This window comes from Monodelphis domestica, chromosome 8 (genome assembly GCF_027887165.1).
Source record: "Monodelphis domestica isolate mMonDom1 chromosome 8, mMonDom1.pri, whole genome shotgun sequence".
NCBI classification, from domain to species: domain Eukaryota; kingdom Metazoa; phylum Chordata; class Mammalia; order Didelphimorphia; family Didelphidae; genus Monodelphis; species Monodelphis domestica.
Genome location: NC_077234.1, coordinates 66,500,345 through 66,527,771, shown reverse-complemented (window position 1 = coordinate 66,527,771; position 27,427 = coordinate 66,500,345). Strand labels below are relative to the sequence as shown.

The 27,427-nt window shown below is 37.2% G+C and overlaps 1 protein-coding gene across 1 annotated transcript in view; it reads left to right on the top strand.

The window, feature by feature from the left end:
- Positions 1 to 24,057, top strand: part of SGPP2 (sphingosine-1-phosphate phosphatase 2) — a 148,604-nt gene extending 124,547 nt beyond the window's left edge. Inside the window, exon 5 of the mRNA XM_007502205.3 lies at positions 19,719 to 24,057. Coding sequence (XP_007502267.1) covers positions 19,719 to 20,264 — 546 coding nt within the window. The 3' untranslated portion in view covers positions 20,265 to 24,057. The remainder of the gene's footprint in view (positions 1 to 19,718) is intronic.
- Positions 24,058 to 27,427: the final 3,370 nt, after the last annotated feature.

The window sequence follows — 27,427 nt, the reverse complement described above, 5'->3', positions numbered from 1 at the left end:
AGATGGTCAAAATTAAAAAACAAAACTAAACAAAACTAAAAAACGGTATAGGAACCACAGATCATAAAGATATCCAAGACAATCATTAATCAAAGAGCCTCAGACAGGGCAATCCTCTTGCTCTTCCTGTTAGAGCAGGAACTAGGGACTGAGTTTCCAGGGAATGCCTAATCCAGCCCTGAAATTTGGAAGCTTAAAAGTTGCTTCATTATAGCAACTTGCTGTGCCTGAAAGATTTTACTTTTGGCCAAGCATTAGTATTTATTCTTTTAGGCATGCCTTAAATGAATCTCTTTATTTTTTTCTTTAGTAGCACCCTTTTAACTATTCCTAGATTGAACATGCCTGCTTAGAGGTATCAAATAAATATCTGATGAATGAAGTACTGATATATAAACAAATAAATAAAGGTAAATAAATATAGTAAAATGTAATAAATTAACAATAATAAATAACTGATCAATTCAGCCCAAGTTGATTATCATTTATTATTGCTATTTATATATCAATTTATTATTTTTATTTTTTTACTCAGTCATACTAGAAACATATAAATCCAGAAATCATAAGCATTTAATTAAGATAGGAAACAGTGTAAATAACAAGGAAGGGAATCAGATAATAAATATCCTTTGTTCCCATGCAAAAGAATGTAGTCTCCTATATACTACAATCCATCCTCTGCTCATTTGTCAGATTTATCTTCCTAAAGCACACATCTGATCATATCATGTCCCCTTCCCCATTCAATGATATCCAGTGGCTCCCTATCTCTTCCCGGATCAAATATGAAATCCTTTGTTTCACATTCAAAGCCCTTCATAACCTTGTTCCTCCTACCTTCCAATCTCCTTACACCTACCTGTCCAGATTCTCAGCCAGTGACACTGGCTTCTTCACTGTTCCTTCATCTCCTACCTGGAGAATTTTCACTGGCTATTCCCCCATTCTAGAATGTTCTCCCACCTTGTTTCTGCTTTGTGATTTTTCCTGGCTTCCTTCCAGTCTCAGCTAAAGTCCCACCTTCTGTAAAAGCCCTTGCCAGTCTTCGTTCATCTGAGTGCCTTCCATCTGAGGCTAGTCCAAATTTATCCTGTATGTATCTTGTTTGTACATAATTGCATATTGTCTCTCCCATGAGTCTGGGAGCTCCTTGAGAATAAGGGCTTTTTGTTTGGTTTGGTTTTTCATCTCTCTTTGTATCCTCGGCACCTAGCACAGTGCCTGGCATACATTAGTAAATGCTAGTTGACTGATTGATTGGAATTATAATCGAATTCTCCTTCAATTCTTTTGGTGCTTCAGCATAATGGAAGTGAAAAAACACTTCAGAATGTATTCCCATGGGTGGATACCTAGAATTCAATGCTTTCTACTTCTTGGAATCTTTCCCAGGATTCCCTTGAGCAGAGTAGAGGACAATGGAAAGCTGTCATCTCTGTCCCTGAGTCATGGTTCAGATTCAACATACCGAGTTTGGAAAGAACATAGCCAAGGCACTATATGGGTATAGGATGGCTTTTCAACATAGCTAGAGCCCCACCTCTTATCTCTCCTGTCTCTGCCTGTTTATGATGTGTTTTTAAACCTCTTACCTTATAGAGCAATCTCCTAGAGATCAGAGTTCACACCTGCCAATCTTACCTTGTTCTTAGTGGCGTATTTACAGCCCAAGCATAGGAAGCATATGAAAACTTAGGTCATAGAACCTCTCCCTAGGACCATTGTTAATTCAAATACAACCATTGGGAACTGAACTCCTACAGATGTACTTTGCCTTATGGCAGAGTATTATTGCTAGGCTGCCAAGCTGTCAGGACAATGAATGTTGTTATTGGATAGGCAATAACTGGCTGAAAGCATAACATCAAATTCTATGGCACTTCAATGAAGTTTAAAAAAATGTTTATTCTAAACTTAACTGATACCAAATAAAGCCAATATTTCCATATAGATAGTAGAAAAGAAAAAGAGGATTGTACATGAAACAGCAGGTTTCTATTATGTAGAACTTGTTTTTCATATATATATATATAATATGTATTTTATTATAATAACAGTATATTTGATTGCCTTTTAATTTCCTTTTGACCTTACCTTTTTTCTTGCCAATGCATTAACAAAAATGGTTCAGTAACTACTTTCCTTCCTTCTTTCTTTTCTTTCTTTGTTCTGCTCATTCTCTCTTTCCCTCTCTTTTTCATTTCCTTTTCTTTCTTTTTTATCTTGTTTTCCCTCCCTCCCTTCCTTTTCTCCTTCTTTCCTGCCATCCTTCCTTCTTTCTCCTGTATCACTTCTCTCTGTACCTCCAATTGAAAAAAAGAAAAGTATAACCCTTGAAATAAATATACGTAGGCAAATAAAATAAGTCTTCCAACATTGTCCATGCTCAGAAATGTCTCATTGTCCATCTTGAGTTCATTAGGCCAAGGGTAGAATCCCTTATCTCTGTTATAGATTGTAAACCCATTGAGGTCAAGAATGATTTTTTTCTATCCTTTTTCTATCCCATCTCCCTTCCACTAGCACCAAGTATCTGTTCTGTCCATAGTTGGCACTTAACAAATGAGTGATTTTTAAAACCATAGGTAGAGAATAAGATTACTTAAAATAGTCAAAGAAAATGGAAAAAAGAAAGAAGTTACCCATCTTTTTCTCACTTTTAGCATTAAGAAAAATATTTCTTTGTTTCTAATTAAAGTGGCATTTACAATATGGTTCTTAATGCAAAGTCTCTTATGACTTAATTGCATTTTAATATACAAATATTACTTTTTCATATTTATTTTAAAATATAGTCAAAATTTATTAAATTATTGTTAATTTTAAATTATTATTATTTTATTATGTTATTATTTATTATTAAATAATTTAATTATTATTAACTTATAATAATTAAATATTATTTAAAATATCCAAAAGAGATATTTGTAAAACCCTAAGCACAGAAAATGCTTGACACATAGAAAGTGATTAATAAATACCTGTCCTTTTTGTGCTGCTCGCATCTTTAGTCCTTTGTTTTCTTTCCCATTTTTTTCTTTGTATTTGGTCAAGTCAGGCTTTCCATTATATCCCCATTAGTCTGCCAAATAGCCATCACCAAAGGAAGCAGAGTAGAGATCATACACAGTTCTTTTTATTTATTTATTTAACTTTGTTCTAAAAATGGGAATAAAAAACCTATTTAATTTAGGTTATAATTACATGATCCTAAGACCATGCTGAGCAAGCACAGTACAAAGTATGAAGAAGAAAGTTCTGTAGTAGTGAATATGAATGACAGAATTGAGAAACCTGTTTTATGCCATTAGAAGTGGTCAGAGATTTGGAGCTCTTTGGGGGGGAAATGATCTGAGAACTCTCTGATACTCTGCTTTCCCTGCTTCCACCCAGTGCTCCGTTAGAATGGCATTAGTTTCACAGCATTTCATTTCAAATGTTTTGTTGTTATTCTTTCCATTTACATTGTTGGAGACATTGCATGGCATTTTTCTGATCCTGCTTCCTTTACTTTCCATCTATTCAAGTCTTCCCATGCTTCTCTGAATCCACCATACTCATTATATTTAACAATAGAGAAATAGACTATTATGTTCATGTGTCATAACTCATTGGGCTATTCCTCAACTGACGTATATGTTTCATTCTTTCTTACACTTTTAAGAATCAGGAAAAAATTCTTATCTTACAGATGAAAAAAATGAAGCCAAAAGAGGGAGGGACTGGCCTATAATCACCAAATTTAGAGTTGGAAGATCATATAATGCAATGCACTCATTTGACACATTTAACTGAGGGACACTGGAACTGGAAGTGGTAGCATGATTTGCATGAAGTTATATAGCCACGTTGAGTCAAGCTTCTCTCTAGACTCAGCAGCAGTCTTTCCACTATACACCATTACTAGAAAAAGGGTGCCCTGGAGGTCTCCTCATTTCTCGTATGTTGCTAGATTGATAATGTCTCTGTAACAGCTAGTAATATAACATGATTTTGAAGAAGAGAGAAACTTTGTGAATAATGAATATCAGCAATACTGTAAAAATGTGATTAGAGACAGTATTTACAGGGCTGTAGACAAAAAGCCCTATTCCCTTGCAAGTTCTTTCCCTTCAAATCACCATACTCAGTTCTTATCTTTTCTTTCATCTACTTGAAATAGCCACTAGATTCAGGCCAGGCTGGATATTAAAAAATATATAGCAATATCCCAGCTCTTTGTATTTTTAAGCTGACCCCTGAGATTTCACAGTCAGAAATTCCTAAATTATCATTCAGAAAAAGAAGGAAAACTCAAACATTTCATATGCTCAAGAATAACTGCAAACACTGCAAAATAACTGCAAATTCATTCTTTACTGTTATTTGTCATTCCAAGATTTCTTCAGTTCATACCCTTAACTTCTGGTCATTCAGAAAATAAGTTGCAGATATATAAATTGAGTTTTAGAAGATTGCCTTTTGATCACTCCAACTCTGCCCCCATTGTAAGTCTGATTTGAAATAGGATTTTCAGATGCCCATCCACCTTCTTCTATTTATATGAGTCTACTTATAGTAACATAAAGTTTGCCTTTAAAAATCAGCGTATGAAGGCTTGTGGGTTTGGGGAATGGTAATAATCCATAACAAAGGTCTGATAAAAAGGACTAGTAATGGAAGTCAGTACACTACCAGCCACTACCACCCCACTAGTTTTGTTGAAAGTTGATTTGCTTGGCTATAAAAACATTGTTGGGGTCAAAGAGAACCTTGTTATCCAGGCTACATATAACATCTTTTACTCTTCTGGTAAATCAGCTCCCCAGAATAAATTGAAGAATGCAGACCAATAGCCCCAGGTGTGCTTTCTTACTGGTTAGCACCCTACCAATGGGGAGAACAACAAATGGAAGGCACATACTCATACTCTTCCATGGTCACATGCATAGGGAGCACATATAACTGGAGACCACATAAGACCAGGAAAGTCAAATCTCTGATGCTTCAGAGGTGTTGATATTCTCTGATCATGGGATCAGGCAAGCTGTTTTTTCTACCATGTTGGAATCATCTGTTCCTTTCTTCTTGTCTTGTCACTTTCTGCTGGGGTTCTTCACTGAACTCTCTCCATTGGATGTCTCTGCTGCTGCTACTACCCTTTGATATTCTTTTTTTTTTTGAAAATTTTATTTAATTAGATGATTTAGAATATTTTCCCATGGTTACAAGACTCATGCTCTTTCCCTCCCCCCTTCCCCCTTCCCGTAGCTGACACGCAATTCCACTGGGTTTAACATGTGTCATTGATCAAGACCTATTTCTATATTATTAATATTTGCACTAGAGTAATCTTTTAGAGTCTGCTTTCCCAGTCATAGCCCCATTGACTCATGTGATCAAGCAGTTGTTTTTCTTCTGCGTTTCTTTTCCCACAGTTCTTCCTCTGGATGTGGATAGAGTTCTTTCTCATATGCCCCTCCGAATAGTTCTGGATCATTGCATTGCTACTAGTAGAGAAGTCCATTACATTTGATTTAACCATAGTGTATCAGGCTCTGTGTACAATGTTCTCCTGGTTCTGCTACTTTCACCCTGCATCAATTTCTGGAGGTCATTCCAGTTCACATGGGATTCCTTCAGTTTATTCCATTGAGTACAATATTATTCCATCACCAACATACCAGTTTGTTCAGCCATTCCCTAATTGGAGGGCATACCCTCATTTTCCAATTTTTTGCCACCACAAACAGCGTGGCTATGAATATTTTTGTACAAGTCTTTTTCCTTATTATCTCTTTGGGGTACAAATCCAACAGTGCTATGGCTGGAACAAAGGGCAGGCAGTCTTTTATTGCCCTTTGGGCATAATTCCTAATTGCCTTCGATCAATTCACAACTCCACTAGCAATGCATTAATGTTCCCACTTTGCCACATCCCCTCCAGCATTCATTACTTTCCTTTGCTGTCATGTTAGTCAGTCTGCTAGATGTGAGGTGATATCTCAGAGTTGTTTTGATTTGCATCTCTCTGATTATAAGAGATGTAGAACACTTCTTCATGTGCTTGTTAATAGTTTTGATTTCTTTATCTGAAAATTGCCTATTCATGCCCCTTGCCCATTTATCAATTGGGGAATGACTTGATTTTTTTGTACAATTGATTTAGTTCCTTATAAATTTGAGTGATTAGATCTTTGTCAGAGGTTTTTGTTATAAAGATTGTTTCCTAATTTGTTTCCTTTCTAATTTTGATTGCATTGGTTTTGTTTGTATAAAACCTTTTTAATTTGATGTAATCAAAATTATTAATTTTACATTTTGTGATTTTTTTTCCAACTCTTGCTTGGTCTTAAAATCTTTCCTTTCCCCAAGATCTGACAAGTATTCTATTCTGTGTTCACCGAATTTACTTATTGTTTCCTTCTTTATGTTCAAGTCATTCACCCATTCTGAGTTTATTTTGGTGTAGGGTGTGAGATATTGATCCAAACTTAATCTCTCCCACACTGTTTTCCAATTTTCCCAGCAGTTTTTGTCAAATAGTGGATTTTTGTCCCAAAAGCTGGGATCTTTGGGTTTGTCATAGACTGTCTTATTATACCCTTTGATATTCTTGCTGCTGCTCTGCTACCATCTGCTGGTCTTCAGATGCCTCTTTCCCCAAATGGTAAAGGGTCTTCCAGCTCTTTTGGCTGATAAACCCGGGAACTGTCTTTAACTCTTTAAAGATACAAATCCAACCAACTAGAGGGAAATGCCTATTCTGTCTCTTCAACTGCTTTTCTTCTAGTTTAGTTTAGTCCCTCTGGACTCAGTCTTTAATCTAATCTATTTAAAAATCCCTTTCAGTTTGTGTCATATTCCTTGGTCTTCAGTCCTTCAAATCACACTGGAGACTCCCATGGCAAAAATGCCATGGAGCTATGTGGAACCAGGATGACAGGGTAGTTTTGTAACTACATAGTACTTCTGGTTGCCTACAAAATCAACTGGAGATAAACATCTAACAGGTTGGGTGAAGTTGGCCCTATTTATTCCCACCACCAACAAAGTTGCTGGGGTCTTTACCTAGAATGCCATCTTGGAGAGGAGTGATAATAGGGGGAAATGATCATGTCCCACTCTCACTGAAAGAGCTTAAAAAATAAAAAAATAAACTCCCCTGGCATTTAAAGTCTTTCACCATCTAGTCCTAACTTTCCAGCTTCGTTGACTATTATTCCTTTTCATATATGCTATGATCCAGGAATTCTAGCCCCACTGTTCTTCACATATAACACTCCCTTTCCCATCTCCTTTCTCCATATTCACTTTTCCTATCTGGTGAATGACCATATTACATTGTAAATCCCAAACATAATGATATAATATTAGTCATATAATAATCTACGTATGATCGATATAATAGATGTCAACCAGTGAGGCTTGCAAAACAATAAAATCATAGTTATGCTAATCACTTTTGAATTATTTTGCCTAAAGTCCCCCCGTCCAACTAAATTTGAGAAGGTCACTTAAATATTTGATAGAATATTTGTGTTTTCTTGAGGCAAGATTTACCATTCCCTCATCATTTGTGAACTGCTTAGCAATGGTATTGTAGAGTAGATAGAGTACTGTCCTGGGAATCAGGAAGACCTGAATTCAGATCTCGCCTAAGATATATATTTAGATGTATGCCTGGGTAAGTCATTTAATCTCTGCCTCAGTTTCTTTATCTCTGAAATGGAGACAATAAAAGCATCTTCCTATAGGGTTCCAGTAGGGTTGTTGTAAGGGTCAAGTGAGATAATATTTGTAAAGCATTCAGTAAACCTTCAAGGGATTTAAAGTTTAAAACTTAAACCTATATAAATGCTATTACATGTTTATGATCTGTTTTTGATCTGTTATAGTTGATTTAGTCTAAAGTCATAATCCTATTGACTTGTCAAACATTCTGATTAAATAAAGTTATGGCCTATTGGTATTAATGAGAATTAGGGATAGAGAAAAACTTGTTGCCTAGACTTGTTAGAGTCTGTTAATGCAAGGTCAGTCAGTCACTTCCAAATTCTCTTTGCACAGGATGTTTTATAGTATATGATGAAGGCAAATATATTTCAAGGATCTTTGTACTGGTGCAAATGCCCCCATCACAGATACAGATTGTACTCACTCTGCTACTTGGCAGATTATTTTAGAGTTACCATGGCCAAAATAATATATCATCCTAAAGACAACCTGGTGGTAAACCTCTCTCTTTGAGACTAGTCTTTGGATGATAGATCATCTGTGGTTGGGTTCTTCTTAAAGACTTTCCAGAAAGTTCTATCAGAGTTTGAAGTCCTTCAGGTTCTCTACATGCTGCAACAATGAGGCATCAAAAGAGAGCTTTGGTAGAGGTCATTTGCTATTTACCTTACAAATCACACATAAAATTCTGATTGTTCTCTTTCTTGTTTTATGAGAACTTAATTTGGTCCAATGCCATTTGCCCATTTGGCAAACCTGAACATTTTAGAGAGAGCTCATAAAAGATTTAGAAAGGTTAAAATACAGGTTTGATTTTTTTTTGGTCAGAGGGAAGTAGGACATATGAATCCTTCAAAATGATTTCTTTTATTTAGTTTATATTTTAGGTTGTCTTCATAATTTAACACAGAACGAACCACCTCTGATTAGAAGAAACATTTTCTATTAACATGCCAGGAACAGAGTTGGAAAGACTAGCAGGCTATTGAGTTCAAAATTTAGCTTAGCAAAAATCTTCTCTGTAAAATACTGGGTCAGTAGTCATCCTAGCTTTTCTTAAAGACCTCGGGCAAAGAGGAAGCCACAGTTTACTGGGGCAACCCTTCCCAATTTGGGATGACTCTAATCATTGACATGATTAGATTCCAGCTTCCAACTTATATCCCTGGTTCTGCCTTCTGGAACCAAATAGAACAATTCTAAATGCCTCTTTCACATGCTAGTCCTTCAAATAACTGAAAATAGCAGTCATGGATCCCCTATCTTTCCTTCTCCAGGTTAAACAATGTCCATTTCTTTCAACCAATCCTTATATGTCAAACTTGGTGCCCTTTATCATCCCTATTGTCCTCCTTCACATACTCTCTTGATTATCAATGTCCTCTTTAACTAAAGTATTCAGATTTGAACCCATAGTACTCCAGATGATAGATGACAAGAACAGAGGAGAGTAGAATGACCAGTTCTCTGTCCTGGGAAACTATGTTTTTCCTAATGCAGCCCAAAATTACCTTTGCTTTTTTCACTAACATATCACACTGCTGTGTGCTCATTAAATGTAGTCCACTAAAACTCCAAGATCTTCTGAGAGACTGCTGTCTATTCATTCCTCCTTCATCTTACATTTCTGGAGTTGATCTTTCATACCCAAGATTTTATGTTTATCTCTTTTGAATTTCATCTCATTAGATTCATCCCAGTGCTTATGCTTATAATCCTTTTTGGATCTGATGATAATTGAGTGTATTAGATATCCCACCCAAATTTGAGTCACTTGAAAATTTGATGAGCATACTATCTGCTTTATCCCAAACACTAATAAAAATGTTAAACAGCATCCACTGGATGCCATCATGTTGACTCTAAACCATCAACTATTCTTTGAATCTGACCATCCAACAAATTCCAAATCCATTTGATAATATTGTTATGTAGTCCATCTTTCCATCTTCTTCATAAGAATAAAATGAGATGCTTTATCAAAAATTTAGTAAGAATCTATATAAACTAAGTCTACAGCACTCCCTTTATGCACTAGTTTTATAATCCTATTTAAAAGAGAAAAAGAAATTAGGTTAATGAATAATGAAATTCCATTGACTCTTTGTAATTAATGTCTGCTCTTTGGTCTAGCCATTCAGTAAGTTCATGTTCCTACATCTTTTCCAAAAGAATAGCATGTGAGAGATTTGGTCAAGTGTTAGTTAAGTTATATTCACCACATTTCTCTAATCTATTGTATAGTAGATAGTCAAAATCCTGTTAAAAAAAGGAAATTAAATTGATCTGACATGAGCTTTCTTGATGGAATCACGTGGATTCTTTGTGATTGTCATTTTCTTTTTGAGATATTCCCTCACTATCTCTTTAAAAAACATTCTAGAATTATTCTAAAAATGGAACTAAAGTTCACTAGTTGATAGCACATTGTACTTTGGGGTGGGGATAAATTGGTTTAAAATAAAATAGCATTTAGCTACACCTCTAAATTGGGTGAAAATCACCAATATATAGTATTTATACACCTCATGGGAAATTTAGTGAAGACTATGGCCCCATTCTCAGAATAATGTTTATTGCTTATATTCATAACTGAAAGAAATTCTGAACAGTGGCTATGGCAGCTTTGGGAACTTTCAGCCCAGAGGCAGTAAGGTGGTCAGACAATTGGTCAGAAAGAGATTATATGGGACCCTTTCCTGGCAGAAAAGTACTAATTATTCCTCTCTCAGGATTACACTACCTGGGAAGTAGGCATATTGGGTATTCAGGCAAACTAGCACTTCTGGGTGTGATGGCTTGTTGAACACTCACTTTTTCAGGGCTACTCATTCACCCTTGGTGTCCACCTATTCCTCAGTTCTCACCTATGGATCCAAGAAGTTGTAGCATATACAACAACCACATCCCAGTAAGACTGTCTCAGCAGAGAGGGACCAGGTTAAGGGAAACTAACAGGCTTCACATTCATAGGTGGGTAAGGAAGATATATATTTCAACCATGTAAAGACTTTTTTCAGTGGAATAGGTGAATGAGAACAGTTTGTTTCAAGGGCTATGAAGGTAATTGAAGAAGGTACTGTGGAGCCCTTAGACCTTGGTGAGACATTGAAGATACTGAGGTCATCCACTGCACACCAGGCTGTTACCAATGATCTTGACTTTTGTCAAGCCACTGGGCTTTGATGACTCTGGAAGAGAGAGTAAGGCTGATGATTTTGTGTAACTATGCCTTATTTAAATTCAACTGATGAATAAGTCCAGATATCCCCCAGGGTATCATTTGTCCCTTCAAAAATAAAAGAACAACAACAAAAATGACAAACAACCTTGGAAGCACCCAAAACTTGCAGACTGCCAGAACTATTCCTAAAAACAGCAACATGGAAAAATTCTGAAGCTTGGGACAATGTCTCTCTTCACCCTCAACTTTAAGATAATGTTGAAAATCAAGAAATAGTTTGGGAAAATGAGCAAACAACATAAAAAGAATTTTACCATGAAAAGCAAATGTATCAGGAAAGACCAAGACATAAACTCAGAGAAGTCAACAACTTGAAAACAATTACAAATAAAGCCTCAAAGAAAAATGTTAATTGGTTCCAAGACCAACAAGAAGTCCTAGAAGAGTTAAAGAAATAAGAATAGTAGAGGAAAAAAATGATAAAAGAGAATTAGTGGATTGGTAGAAGAGGTGCAAAAAAAGTGTTAAGGAAAATAACATCTAAAAAATAAAATTGTAAATGGTGAAAGAGGCACAAAAATTCACTGAAGAAAAGAACTTTCTAACTGGCAGGATTGGTCAAATGGAAGAAGAGGTTTATAAAGCTCACTGAAGAAAATAATTTCTTAAAAATTAAAGTTGGGCAAGTGGAAGCTAATGACTCCATGAGACATCAACAAACAGTAAAATTATGTCAAAAGAATGAAAAAGTATTTAAAAAATGTGAACTATTTCATTGGAAAAGCAATTGATCTGAAAACTAGGTCAAGGAGAGCTCATTTAAGAATTATTGGACTATCTGAAAGCCATGATCAAAGGAAGGGCCTGTACATCATATTTCAAGAAATTATCAAGGAAAATTGCCCTGATATCTTAGATCCAAAAGGTAACATTAAAATTAAAAGACTCTAATGATCACCTCCTGAAAGAGATCCCAAAATGAATACTCCCAGGAATATTATCAAAAATTCCAGAACTCCTTGGTCATAGAAAAAATATTTCAAGTAGCCTAAAAGAAACAGTTTAAATATTGTGGAGCCAGAGTCAGAATTGCACAAGACTTAGTTGCTTCCACCTTAAAGGATAAAAACAAAAACAAAATTAGGCCTAATTAAAAGGGATTATCAGGAAACTACATTTTGTTAAAAGGTACTATAGACAATGAAGAGATACCAAAAATTTTTTACAGCAAGTTTCTCTGATAAAGTCCTCATTATCAAATATACACTGAATATAGGACAGTCAAATTAATTTAAAAAATAACAACTATTCCCTGAGTGATAAATGGTCAAAGAATATAGAGGCAGTTTTAAGAAGAAATCAAAGCTATCTAAAATCATATAAAAATGCTCTCTATCACTACTGATTAGAGAAAGGCATTAACTCTGAAGTACCACCTCATACCTCTCAGAAATGACAAATTCTGGAGAGAATGAGGGAAAAATAGATATGCCAATGAATTATTAATAGAATAGTGAAGTATTCCATTCAGTGGAACAATTTGGAACTAGGCCCAAAGGACTATAAGACTGTACTTATCCTTTGGCCCAGCACTACCATTACTAGGTATCTATCCCAAAAAGATAAAAGGAAAAGGAAAAGGTCTTATCTGTCCAAAAATACAGTGGTTTTTGTTTGTTTGTTTTGTGATGGCAAAGAATTGGAAATTGAGGAGCTGTTTATCAACTGGGGAATGACCAAACAAGTCGTAACATATGATTGTGATGGAGTACTATTGTGCTATGGAAAATGACAAGGGGGAGAAAATGATTTCAGAAAAACATGGCAAGACCCATATGAATTGATGCAAAGTAAAATAAGAACCAGATCAATTGTATATAGTAACAACAACTTAAAAAATTTTTTTTTAAGATTGACTTTATTTTTTTTAGTAACAACAAATTTTTAATAATGATCAGCTATGAAAGATGTGGCTACACTGATCAGTACAATGATCCAAGACAATTTCAAAGCACTCATGATGAAAAAATGCTATCCACTTCCAGAGAAAGGAGTGATGAACTCTGAGTGCAAATTGAAATATAATTTTATCACTTTATTTTTCTTCTTTATATGTGTTATTGATATCATTTACTTGTCTTGTGGGGGAAGTGGTTGAGAGGGAAAGAATTTGGAATTCAAAATTAAAAAAAAGAAAAGAATGTAAAAAATAAGCAATAAAATGTAGAAGCAGTAAAATAGAATCAACATCTTCAAAAAATAATTGCAGGAAATACTAAATTTCAGTTAGAAGTTAGTGAAAATAAAGATGTAATTTCTTACTTCCCTAAGTTTGCAAACCTAAAGAATCTCCATGAACCCTTTGAGGCCATGTGGACACTAGGTCAAGAATCCCTGCTCTATGTAGACTCTGTCATTCAGGACACAAACTTGATCCCAGTTGAATACGTGCCATTTTTAAAGTTTTTTTTTTCTTCAAGATTATGTCAGTACAATTTTTCAGTAATTGTTTTCTAATATTTTACCATCCATATTCTTTCCCTGCTTCCACTTCCACTCCTTCCCAAAGATGGCAGGTTATATGATATAGGTTGTATATGTGTTATTATGTAACATATATTTTCATGTTCATTATTTTGCAAAAGAAGACACATGAATTACAATGGGGAAAAATTCACAGAGGAAATAAAGTGAAGAATGACATGCTTCAGGCTGCATTCAAACTTCGTCAGTTCTTTCTCTAGCAATGGATACCCTTTTTCTTCCTGGGTCTCTTGGAGATGTCCTTGATCCCTGCACTGTTGCTTATTTTATGACTGCTTTATGCAAGTGATCTCTTGCCATTTTCAGGCATCAATTGAATATTAATATTTCCTGGATATATGAAATAATTTCTCTCTGATGCACGCTAATTATCCCAAATCTAGGTTTCTTTCTAAAATTATTTATATTTCTACTCATGAATAAAGCTTCTTTTTTCTCATTTAGCTTCTATTCAGTTTTATCTGTTTAATTATTATTATTATTTTCATTATTATCTGTTTAATAGTCAGAAAATGAACTAACTATAATCCAATATAAAAATAACATAAGGGTTCATAATTGATAAATTATTTCTGAGCACAATCTAGGAGTAAAAAAAAAGTTATCAAATGAGCATAACAAAGGCAGTCATTCCACCAAAGGAAAGACGCTCCTCTTGGCTTTATCTCTGTTCCCAATTTCAGTTGACTGGTGGAGGCAGCCAAGGGCAGAGAAGACTGTTCACATTTTCAGCAGGGGGCCTGGAAGCGAGGAAGACCAGGATCTTTGTGTCTTCTGCATAAATAGTTCAACAATCTGAATGCATTCTTTCCTCACAATTGAATGAATAGGTTTTCTCTTTCTCTCCTTTCTAGCCAGCTAACCTTGTGTTATGTTGGGCTGCTCAGTAACATACTCCATTGAAGATGCTTAGAGATAAAATGTAAATTTATCCCACTAAAAAGTACCCAGTAAACATGGCTAGAATTTGAGTTTCTTCAAGCTCCTTCATCATAGGTTCCAATTAAAAAAACTTATTTATTTTGGTAGGCTCCAGTCTTAAATGAAAATACAATATGCATTTATGTGACCCTGCAACTTTTCACTGGGAATTCATTCTGGTGCTTTGGATTTCTTCACGGATGTGATAATCCCAATGTGCAGGCTCCCTGTTCTTGTTCTCTTCTTTGTAAAGGAAATAGGATAAGGCTCACGTTTTCAAATAAGAACTTTCTAATTAGTTCGAATTAGTTCATAAAGGAGATATTGGAATCAAAGCTCCAGTTCTTTCACACTGTGGGAAATGCTAGCTTCTTCAAGACGTTTCATTATCTTGAAGGTGACTTTCCCTAATATTCTGACATGAATTAAGAAATGACTGATTTTTAGAGCATATCTGCAGTGGTAATTCCAGCAAATTCATGGCCATGTTTTTTTAAAACATTATTTAGATTTTGGTGAAATGGCAGATGTGAGTTTGGTTTTGATGTTGCAAAATAACCTATTTCTATTTCCCATTTTCATTTTTTCCCCCTAAAAAGGGAGAAAGATTAATTATACACTTTTTTTACTTAACTTTTTCAGATATTTTGATTTTGTTTTAGGCATTATTTCTATATTCCTTTTAATGGGTAATTTTATTCTTTGTAATTTTATAGTTCTTCGTATATAATTCTTTGTGATTTTCTAGAATGAAATATCTTTATTCTTCAATCATTCTTGCTGAAGTGTCTGCCCACATTTCTGTTCCTCATCTTTTCTTTCACTATTATCTTCTCTTCCTGCCATTTTTCATGTTTGTTTGCTAAACCCTTTTCTTCTATACATAGCACCCCCACCCCCTTATCTTTCTCCTTAAAAGCAATACTAAGAATCAATTCCAAGGCAGAAGAGTGATAAGGGCTAGTTAATTGCACTTAAGTGACTTGCCTAGGATCACACAACTAGGAAGTATCTGAGGCTTAATTTGAACTCAAGACTTACCATATCCAGACCTGGCTCTCATCCTAAAAGTAAAAATTTAGAGATTTTTTGGTTGTGACTTTATTTAACTCACAGATACAAATATGCTTATAACTTTATTGTGGCCTCTTTTTTTTTTTGATGAAACCAATGAAATATGAGCTCTTTACTAAACTACCTAAGGTCTACAAAAGGCTTATTTAGGTTATCAACTCTGATCATCATAGCCCACTACCAGTCGAATATTTGCTCTTTATGCATTAGTATCCTCTATTTTCTGTAAGAAACAAATTCAATAACAAAAAATCATTTAATTTTAATGCAAATAATGCAAAAATGTGTAAGCTGTAAAATCATCCTCTGCTCCCTTATACAGTGGATGAAAACTCTATAGACTCTGAGGAAATTAAAATCCAATTCTCTCACTAATCCCTTCAGCATAGTAGGTGGAGACAGTCATTTAAATATTTTTCTTTTTCATTGTGACCTTAATCATCAAAAATTCTTTGTTTACATGTAAGAAACTTCTTATATATTTACTTATATAAATGTCATATTCATATATAAAATATATACATTTATATTATATACAAATGTCATATATATAAAATACATACATTTATGATATATTATGTACAATATATATTTATTGTATATAAATTTATTCTTTTGCACATCTGTTATACAGTTAGTTTAAAAAAATTAAATTTAACAAGGTTTAATTACATTTAACTTAATCACTGAATTTGCCTATGTACCGTATGTCTGTACTATTTTTTGTTTTTGTTTATATAGTTTCACAAAATGTTTCATTGTTGTTATTTGGGGAGGGAGGGCATAGCTATCACTCCCCATTGACCCACCACCAGCCCTCGAAATAGAAACCCTTTGTGATAAGGAATATGTATAGTCTATCAATCAAACAAGAATTTATGAAGTGCCTTCTATGCACCGGACGCTAGACTGGGCGCTGGATACAAAGACAAGAGTGAAAGTCTTTTCCCTCAGAGCTTTATTTTATCAACACGTTGGCCATGACTGAGGAAATCAGGGACTGAAGGAAAGGAGTCCTGAATACAAGGATTTTTAGAGCAGCCCATTTTGATGTGGCAAAGGGAGGGAAGAAGGGAGAGGGAGGGAAGCAAAAAAAAAAAAGGAGGATTGATCCAAGTTGTTACTATGTCAGGTACTTGGTAAACTCTTTACAAAATCTATTTTGATCTTTCTAACAATTGGGAGAGATTCATGCCACTATTTCTCTCATTTCATAGATGAGGAAACTGAGAAAAGATTAATCGGCATATCCAAAGCCACATAGTATCTGGGGCTAGATTTGAACCGAGGTCTTTGTGACTCTGGTTCCAGCATTCTATTAGCTGTGCCACCTAGCTGCCTCTTAAATAGGATCTAAATTAGGGACAGAGAAAAGTATGATATGTAAATGCAAGGAGATATTGTGGCATAAAAATTACATATGTAATGGGTTAAGAGAAACATGGGAAGATTTGTTTGAGCTGTCATTTCAGTATTTTCAGTCCAGTAGTAAAAGGTTAGAGTTCAGTGTCCTCACCCTCATAAATTTCTCCAGAAGTTTCTAGGGGCAGGTTGAAAAATAATAATAGTTAATAATGATAACTATCATTTATATAAGGTTAATATAATATAACTCTCATTTATATAATGCTTTAAAGTTTACAAAGCATTTTATAAATATTATCTCATTTGTTCTTCACAACAACCCTGGAAGGTAAGTACTATTATCCCCATTTTACAAATGAGGAAACTGAGGCAGACTTGTGACTCCACCAGAGCTAATAAGTATCTGAGGACTCAAGTCTTCCTGACGCCAGGTCCAGAGCTCTACACACTGTACTGCCCAGCGATCAGAGGCTTCTCAGCTTTGCTCTAGGTTCACCAGAATTCCAGTAGGATTTTTAGATTCAAGGATGCTTAATCAGCAAACATTTATTAAGACAGACATGGTGATAAGTGGCAGGGATATAAAGAAATACAGGAACAGTTTCTGCCCTCAACTAATGGAGGAGAAAACATGTCTATATTCAAGTCTATGCAAGATACATATGGAGTAGGTAGAAGATAACTCTGGAGAAGAAGGATGCAGTAAGTAGCACTGTATGGCTGCATCCTTTCCTGCCTCTCTCTTCTCCCTGATTCAGCCACAGCTGGCAACTTGATCTGCAGTTTGCTTCCATGACTGGTAGCCCTGCTTCTTTGCCTTTCCTTTTTCCTTCTCTTTATTTCTCTTTTCCAAGATCACATCTCCTGACATCCTGGATCTTCCACCACTTATTGTTCCTTTATATGTATATATGTGTACACACATGCATATTATAAACAGTATGTGTATATTTATACACATATGTGCCCATATACATATATACTGTGGATGTGTGTATATGTATATATATATATTTATATGTTTGTATATATATTCACACACACACAAAACTCCACTGGAAGGCTCACTTAAGAGCCTCGATGTATTCTTATGACATAAGAGCATTTCCAAAGAACTTTTAGCAGGGAGACCTATAATGAGGCCTGTGATGGAGGAAGAGGGCAAGTTGGAAAGGGGTAAGAATGGTTGGAGGGAGACCAGGTAAGGGGCTATAGCAACGGTCCAGATGAGAAGTGATGAGGGCCGTGGGAGTGGAGAGAAAGGAACCGATGCAAGAGATTTTGTGGAGGCAGAATTGATGAGTTGGCCAGTGAGAAGATATGGGAGATGAGGAAGAAAGTCAAGGAGGACTTTGATTTTACAAGACTGAGTAAGTGAAAAGACGGTGCTGCCCTCCATAGAAGAAGGGAAGCTTGGGGAAGGGTGCATTTGTGGGATAAAGATAATGAGTTTCATTTTGGACGCGGTAAGTTTGAGCCACCTAGGAACATCCGGTTTGAGATGCCCAGCAGGCAATTAGTGAAACAAGACTGGTTTGCTGGGGAAGATTAAAGCTGGATCTAGAGGTTTGGGAGTCACTTGCAAACAGTTTGGGAGCGAATGACACTGGTAAAAGAGAAGACAGAGAAAAGGCCCAGGGTAAAACCTTGGGTTAGGGAATTCCTAGTTATGGGGCAGATCATGGATGTTACAGCAAAAGTGATTGAGGAGCCATCACATAGGAAGTAGCAGCATCATGAACGAGAGAGGAGAGAAGATCCAGTAAGAGAGCTGTCAACAGTATCAAAAGCTATAGAAAGATAAGAACTGAGAAAAGGCCTCAGTTAAGGATTTAGCTTCAAAGATGAACAAGAAGACACTCTTTCTCTTGAGTCAATAAGAAATGAAGAGGGAATGGGTGGAGATACTGAAGAATTTGAGGAGTCGAGTTACTCTAAAGCAAGAGTTATTAACATGGAGTTTGTGGACTGTTTCTATATGAAAACTGTTATTGGTTTCCTTTATAATCCAAAGGGGGCTGTGACACAAAATGGTTAATAACCCCTTCTGTAAGGCAAAGAATAGGAAATACAAGAGAGACTACATAAACTAGGAGAGAAATTGAGAGACACAGATAGACAGATACACAGATATAGGAAATCACTGCCTCTGAGGAGTATTTTAGGGAATGAATAAGAGAAATCATAGATTTATTAAGGTAGTATAAAATTAAAGTATGAAGAAACAGTGTAGTAAAAGCAGGTAACTAAATGTACTGGGGCAAGGAGAGGGATTAGAAATATGGCCAAAGGAAAAAAATGTTCACTTGTCTGGAAATCAATGTCAAACTGATACCCTGCTAGCTCAGGACGCCATAATCTTTTTCAGATCAGAAATATTTTTTTGCCTTGAAGTTATGATAACCAATGGCAAAGAGGCTTCTGATATGTCACTAAGAGAGGTAAGGGATGTAGTTGGGGAAGCTGGATTGGTTGGAGACTGATTACAACGCTCTAATAATAACCCCATTCATTACATTTGAATTATTGGGGACTTCTGAATTTGCCTCTCTCCTTTCTTTGTGAATGGTTCCTTTATCCCTCTAATGTAATATGTGAAACCAGGTGGTTAATGCTTGTTTTTGGAGATCCAATGTTTGCCAGGTGTGAAAAGGGAAGTCCTGAGCTTTTAAAACTCAGCATAGTAACACTTATGCAATGTAGAATGGCTTCAGGATTTGGTTTTGTAGCAGAGGAAGAAATTACAGATTCTTTTTTGCGTGGCTTATACTTTTACATGAATTAGACATATCAGGACATCCTCCTCCTCCTAAATTATACAATGAAGAGACAGAAAACTACATACATTAGAATCATCCCTATATTACAGTCTTCTAATTCACTTCAATTTTCATTTTCATATTTGTTTTAGGATGTGGTTGGTGGCATTCTGATCAGTGGATTATTCATCGCAGTAATTTATCCAGCATGGGACCTCATCGATCACCTGGAGTCTGCCAGTCTGCTCTTCCCTATATGTATTTTAGTAGTGCCTTTCTTCTTATGTTACAACTATCCAACATCAGATTTCTATACTCCGACCCGAGGAGACACCACCACAATTCTAGCTGGTGGAGCTGGAGGAACCATTGGATTCTGGATCAATCCTTTTTTCAAATTAGCATCTGAACCCACAGAATCTGCCATACAAAGCATCCCCCCACTTACCGCCAAAGTATTAGTCTTGGGACTAACCAAGTTTATGGTTGGAATTGTGGTGGTTTTCTTGGTTCGTCAACTGATGCGAAATCTTTCACTCCAAGTGCTTTACTCTTGGTTCAATGTGGTCACCAAGCACAAAGAAGCCAGACAAAGACTGGAAATTGAAGTGCCGTACAAATTTGTAACATATTCTTCAGTTGGCATCTGTGCTACGGTATTTGTGCCAATGCTCCATCAGTTCTTGGGATTACTTTGAGCAACATACCCTCGAAGGAGGGCTCATAGAGGCAAAGGAGTCCTAGAAAGGTCATGCAATAGAAAACACCTGTCACAGTCATCATCCTTGCCACGACTATTGCCACAACTACCAGTGCCAGCCTTTTCTTTCCTCTATGTCTATGACTCTCAAGAAAATGAGAGAGAGGGAGAGACAGAGAGAGAGACAGAGACAGAGAGAGAGAACGAACGCTGTATACCATGTGCCTTTCTCTTCTGGCTAATTATCAAAGTTAGATGATGACAAAGCATGAGGAAAAAATAATTCTAGCTTATAAGGTCTATTACAGATTCATTCCAAAGTTAAACCTAGTGTATAAATTGCAACCTTATGTTATACCCTTTAGAATCCTTTATTATTTTTTGGGAAATGGTCTTATGACCTAGTTGTGGTACAATACATCATCTTGTAAGTTAGTGCAGATCATATAAGCCTTGATTAGCTCTTGGAAAAGTCAGCTGGCACGGGGGAAATCTAGGAGAGAATATTCCTGTAGCCCTCATGAATGACTTCTGGTCCTCTAGAAAAACTGATTCTCCCAACTAGAATGGGAACTCCAGCTAGGGTGAAATGGTGGTGCCCTGGCCAATGGCACACAATGGACAATGTGGCATTAGATGTCATTCCAAAGAAATCATAATAGCCCCTTCGGACATTCTCAAAACCTATGTTTTCTCTACTGGCAAGACCACTAAGATTAAACCTGACTGTGAAGAAATAAAATCTGTGGCAGGATGTGAAATCACTGGCAGGATTTCTATCTAGTCAGTAAAAGCACACACGACAGGCCTTTTAAAAAACGATTTCACATACACCACGAAGTATACTTATTATGAATCAGTTTTGGAATTGAGTTTCAGCATCCATCTTCATATATTTATTTCCTTCAAAGAATTCCAGAGACCAATCCTACAGTTGATTGATGAATGTGATTAACTAATTGTTCCCTCCAAAGTAGTAAAATGTAGGTTTAATATATTTATACGTGGAACAGAAGCCTAACTAACACTGGACAGAACCTCTAGTCCACTCATTTATTAAATGACTGGTATTAATATCCTGCTTCTTTCTTCACCTTTCTCCCTTATCTCAGGACCACTCTCACGATAACGTATGAAAGACTTTAGACTATTTGGCAGAAAAATGACACAGAAACTTAGAAAGTGTTACTATCAGGTAAACACACAAACAAAACTCCTTTTCTCTTGCTAGAAGAAGTTCAAGTTAGCTCTTGAAAACAAAGATAAGAGCAGATCAATCCAAAAAAGTTTCTCTCAAAAAACAAATATGCATGTGTGAATAGCGTGTGGGATTGACCAGATTTAGTAGAAGAAACACCAGCAATAGAGTCAGAGTATTTGGATTTAAATCCTGTTTCTAATGCTAATACTATCCAGACAGTGGGACCTGGGCAAGTTCTTTTAACCTCCCTGGACCTCAGTTTCCAAATCTATAAAATAAGGGTGTTGGACCAGATGAGCTCTAAGGTACCTTTCTTGTCTAGATCTGTGATCATAAATATATATGCATTGTATATATGATATAGTTTTTTTTTTTAATGGGGAAATGTCTGCTTTGCAGGGGCCATAGCCCCTCTATCCACTCCCCTCTTCTCCGGGCCCCTCTCCCCACTCCCCACTCCTTTTTCTTCTAGCCTGGCATGTTGGAATGCACACCTTTCTCACTGGAAGGTATCCCCACGTCCCTGTTGAAGCATTTAGACAATCTTCCTGCTGTGCTGCTCCTTAGATAGCCTAGTGATCTGAGCATAGGTCACATTTTATTCCCAAGCCTGTCTGTGGAAAACCTGAGCGAAGCCTTTCACGCTATTATTTTTGTGCTTATAGAAACATTTGTAGATACACATAGAGAAACAGCCTATATTTAGGTTCCTCTCGGTCAAACATTCATCTGAAAACAGACAATCATCTTTGCCTAACCTGGGTCCCCTCGTCCTGGGTGGGGGGCTTTCTTTGGGGTTTTGTGGAATACCCTGATTTCTTAAGCCAAAAATAGGCGGGGAAGAATCCTAGCTTCTTTCTGGGAGTTGTTCTCTGGGTATGTCCGGTTAAGTAGAAGATAGGGAGCAAATCAATTGCCACTTGACTACTTTAATAACCACACACTGAAATAGAAGCAGCAACTGTATCAGAAGGTGGAGGCATCCTAATTCCCACGTGATATCATCCCAGGATCTACCGCTTCATTGTTGGGAGACTGGACTTCTCGGTAGCTGAATTTCTTCAGCTAAAAAAAAATGGAAGAGAATACTCTGTAATATTTATTTAGATTTGTGAGTGTGCCAAAAGGTAGTTAATTTGAAAATAAATATGTATTTGACTACCAAACTGGTTTTCCCACTTGCAGCTTCCTGAAATCAGAATCAATTCAATTCCACCGAAGGATGTATGCCGGGCTCTTGATGCAGACATTGGGAAAACCAGAGTCAAGTGAGACCATACATATGATGCTCTGCTGGCCTTAAATGTGAGCCAAAAGGAAAAAAGTCCCTGCCCTCAGGGAGTTTCTGTTCTGTTGTACCAGAGAAGTAAATGCCAACAGAGCTCCGGACTCTCATCTTCTCGAAATAGTTCGGTTTTAGTCACTCTCCTGTGAAAAATCTAAAGGGAACTGTTGGCTTCGTAGCTTTCTGGCTGGCAAATGGGTCGTATTTTATTGGACACGAGGAGGGCTTTCAATAATCCAAGGCGTAAGCCGTGGTTATTCCTATAAAAGTGGCGTTCTGCAAAGATCGCTTTTAATCGATGGTATTTGATAACAGACCGGGCCCTCCTTTGGGAGTCAGTTCCCTTTCCTCCGCATCATTATTTAATCTCTCTCCCAGTGGCCTAGAACTGGAGACTATCGGGGTTAAGAAGGACCCCTCAGGTCATTCGATCCAATCTGCTGGGGGGGAGGGGGGACGGTAAGAGCCTTTTAAGCTCCCAAACTAATCCCTTCTGGGAGTGGTTTCACCTCTTTAAAACAACAACAAAAACCTGTCTATTGGGGGTGGGGAGAGTCTAAGGTCTCCTTGGCTGGAATGCTACCATTTTCTTTCTGATGGCAGCGTGCCCCCTACTGGTTAGTCTTATTTGGTTTATCCACTGGGTTTCTTTTTTCTTTTTTAAACCCTTGCCGGCCGTCTTAGAACTGATGCCAGGTACGGGTTCCAAAGTAAAAGAGTGAAAAGGGTGAAGCAAGTGGGGTAGCGAGGTTGAATGACTTGCCCAGGGTCACACCTATCCACTGGGTTTCTGTCCAGTCTTGGCTGAGCGTTTTACTTTGCAGCTCCCGGATATCAGAAGTCCCTGGGAAATCTTTCCAGTTTTCTCCATCTTCCTCCTCTTCCTCCCCCTCACTGGGGCTCCCTCTGATCCATGTCCTCCAGGTTCTGGGTTCACTTGATATCCTTAGCACATGTCGTTTCTTGCCACTTTTACTCAACGTCCTAAAGGCTACCAGGGAAGGGAACAAGCGTCTGAGCTGCAAAGGTGGCTTGAATAGGCCTGGCAGAAGCGGCACCCCACTGAGCCCCAAAGCCACTGCGAGGCTCTCCCGGGCTCTGGAGCAAGGAATTTCCTCTTTAAGTGACAGGCCTGCTTCCATAAATATAACCAGAGCATCCGCCTTTACAAGTCAATGGGTTTTGCCTTCATCTTTGGGGGATATTCATCTGGTTGCTTATATACTCGATGTAAATTGTATTTTTTTTTCAAGAAAGAAAAGAATCCTGCTGGTTTGATTCCATATTAAATGTTTTTCAAAGCCAGCGCCCTGCCTACTTCATTTTTCCAGACTGACTTTGGAACTGAGAAGAGACTGAGACAAAAAATCCTCAGTGTTCTCACACCTGAAACTGTTATTTGGGATGGTCACTGTCAAGACGGGTATAATCCCTTAATAGCTATTAAGTGGGTCAATTCTGGGTGGGAAGGGAGGGATAAAGGGAGGCAAACCCTCTCCTTCCTCCCCTCCCCTTCAAGGGCCATGAAGATGTGTCAAAGGATCATCCATTTAGCATTGCATGGGACCTTGGGAATCATGCAGTCCAACTCCCCCATTTTATAGTTGAGGAAACTGAGGCACTGGGGAGGTTAAGATACTTGCCCAACGATGCCTACTCTGACCATAAATGATACGATCATTCCATCAGAATGCTGAGCCTGGAGTCAGGAAGACTCATCTTCATGAGTTCAAATCTAGCTTCAGAAGCTTCTGATCCTGAGAAAGTCACTTCATCCTGTTTGCCTCAGTTTCCTCATCTGTAAAATGAGCAGGAGAAGGAAATGGCGAACCACCCAGTATTTTTGCCGCCTTCTACAGGAGGCTTTTCCCAAGACTCCCCCAGCTGCTGCTGGTGCCTTTGCCTCAGAGACCACGTTCCATCTCTTTTTCCTGTCTTTTGAATATTACCTAGTTATTCCCATCATGAGGGCAGGGAGCTTTATCTTTATCTTTCTTTGTAGCCTCCCTTCCCCTGGCACTTGGCACTATGCCTGGCACATAGTGCTTCATAAATGCTTGTTGAGTGACTGATGATCAAAAATACCATTTGAAAGCATGTAGAAGGTGCTCTGTCATGTTCCTGCTCCAAAAAGTTATCCCTCATGCCCTCAGGGAGGTGACTGCCCACCACCAAGACAACTGGGGGAAATCTGGGGGCTATGCACACATGGAGGGATGGCTGTAGAAAGTGGAGGATAAAAAGAAAAAAAGCTAGATAAGAATCCCAGAAAAAGATTGAGACATTCTATCCTTTTGTCTTCAAGGATCCAGAGACCATCCCCAACAGATGAGACCCTGCTCCCCTGTAAGACTCCACAATTTACTCAGTCTCCACATCCAGAGCTCTATGCACTGCTTAAAACTAAATGCCCAAGTTCTAAATCCATGACCATATGATATAGACCAGGGGTTGGCCAATTTGGCCCATTTTTTTTTTTGTATCTTGGCAATAAATAAATTATTTTTACATTTTAAAATAAAGCTTTATTATGTTTTAAAATATGAAAATGAGGGGGCAGCTGGGTGGCTCAGTGGATTGAGCGTCAGACTTAGAGATGGGAGGTCCTAGGTTCAAATGTGACCTCATATACTCCCCAGTTGTGTGATCCTGGGCAAGTCACTTGACCCCCACTGCCTAGCCCTTACCACTCTTCTGCCTTGGAGCCAATATTGACTCCAAGACAGAAGGTAAGGGTTAAAAAAAATACACACACACACACATATATAATATAATATATATATACATATATATACATATATGTGTGTATATATATATATGATCCTTAGCTCAGGGGCCCTACAAGAGCAGGTGGGATAGGATCCTCAAATTGTAGTTTGCCCATTTCTGTCTTAGTAAGTACAAGGAACCTATGTTCAAGTATCTATCATTTATAGAACAAATCAGTCAAATGCAAATATTTTTAGCAAATCCTTTCAGTTTTGCTGAGAAACACACCCACCCACCATTGTGGCACCTGTTTGGGTTAGCTTTTCCATTTTTAGATTCTTTTCTCCGCATCCTCAGGACTTTGGTGTCAATGCCACCATGGAAAGTCATTTAACAAGGCAGGTTCTTTGCTTCCATACTATATATTTGGGAAATCCATCGTGGAGTATTTAGGAAGAAACTTCTTTGGGATGGAAGGAGAACATGGGTCCTTATGCCATGATCATTAAGCAGGAAGACTATCAATACAATTTGAAAGAGACCATGTATATGATTATTAAATAAATACCATTCATTTCTACTTGAGTCTAAAAGTTGTGACTGCGAAAATGTGTAAATGGCCAAAATGTAAGGTTTTGGCCACACTGGTAAAGATAATTTTTAGTGTCTTGATTTAAATAAAAAATAAGTGGTCGCCATGGGAAAAATTCCCAAATATGAAAAATACCCAAGTCAGCTGGGTTTTATGGAGATTTTTAATTAATATAAATGAAAGAGTTAAGGGAAGAAAAAGAGTAGAGAGATGAGTTTATAGTAGGAAGGGCCTAGGCCAATTGGCCTAGGCCTTAAGAGAGACTAGTCAGTCTTTTATCCACTCATCACAAGATTTTGTCCCAAGTAAAACTCCAACTAAGTTCAGAGAGCTAGCTCCTCCAACTAGTCCGAGATCCAACTCCTGACCTCCAATTCAGCTTCCAAAGGTGAACTAACTCCAGAGGCCTCAAGTTCCTTCCTTTTAAAGAAAATTTTCTCTTGTGTCACCTCCCTAAATTTTCATGTCTACCAATCACAGTAGATGCTTTTTCCCAGGACCGCCCATTCTTAGTTTTCACCACTCTTTAGTTCTCACCTTCTCTGGGTAGATTATATCTTCTGAGTAGTTCACACCTCTTTGCTAAGCTTGCACTTTGTAAATTGCTTGACCTTTTAGTGATTAATTTAACCTTCATAGTTACTTAGCACCCTTTTGTATTAGATCTAAAAATAGACCTAGCTTAAGGGCTTGGCCTCACTATAAGTATGAGTTAAATACTTTTTCATTGTTCAGTAAGGAGTTTTACAACTTTATCTTCCCCTAAAGTATGCCTAAGTATGGGTGGAGTAATGTTAGAGTTCCCAATACATACCTGATGAAGTACCTTCATTGCTTAAAATGGGGAATAGCCTTAACCAAATGTTCTAAGGTAGAGTCTGAGAATTTTTTAAGATTCACAGAGTCTAACAATGAAGCCAGGTGTGTGGTTGTTCAGTAGCTTTTTAGTCGTGTCCAACTCTTCATGACTCCATTTGGGGTTTTCTTGTCAAAGACCCTGGAGTCGTTTGCCATCTCCTTCTCCATCTCATTTTATAGAGGAGGAAACTGAGGTAATCCGAGTGCAGTGACGTGCTCAGGGTCACATAGCTAGTAAGTATCTGAGGCCAGATTTGAACTCAGGAAGAGAAGTCTCCCTGATTCCAAGTCTGGCACTCTGTCCACTGGACCACCAGGCACTAGTTATTTATGAGACATTCCATCATTGAGACCATTATGACCTGATTTTCCATAGAACATCTTTAGCTAAAATTTAGCATCTTGGAAAGTGAGGGCATTTTTTTCTTCTGCAAACTTCACTATAGAAATGTGAGTTAATATGACCATTATTTAACTATGGAGAAATTTCCTGAGTTTCTCCAGAGACATCGATGG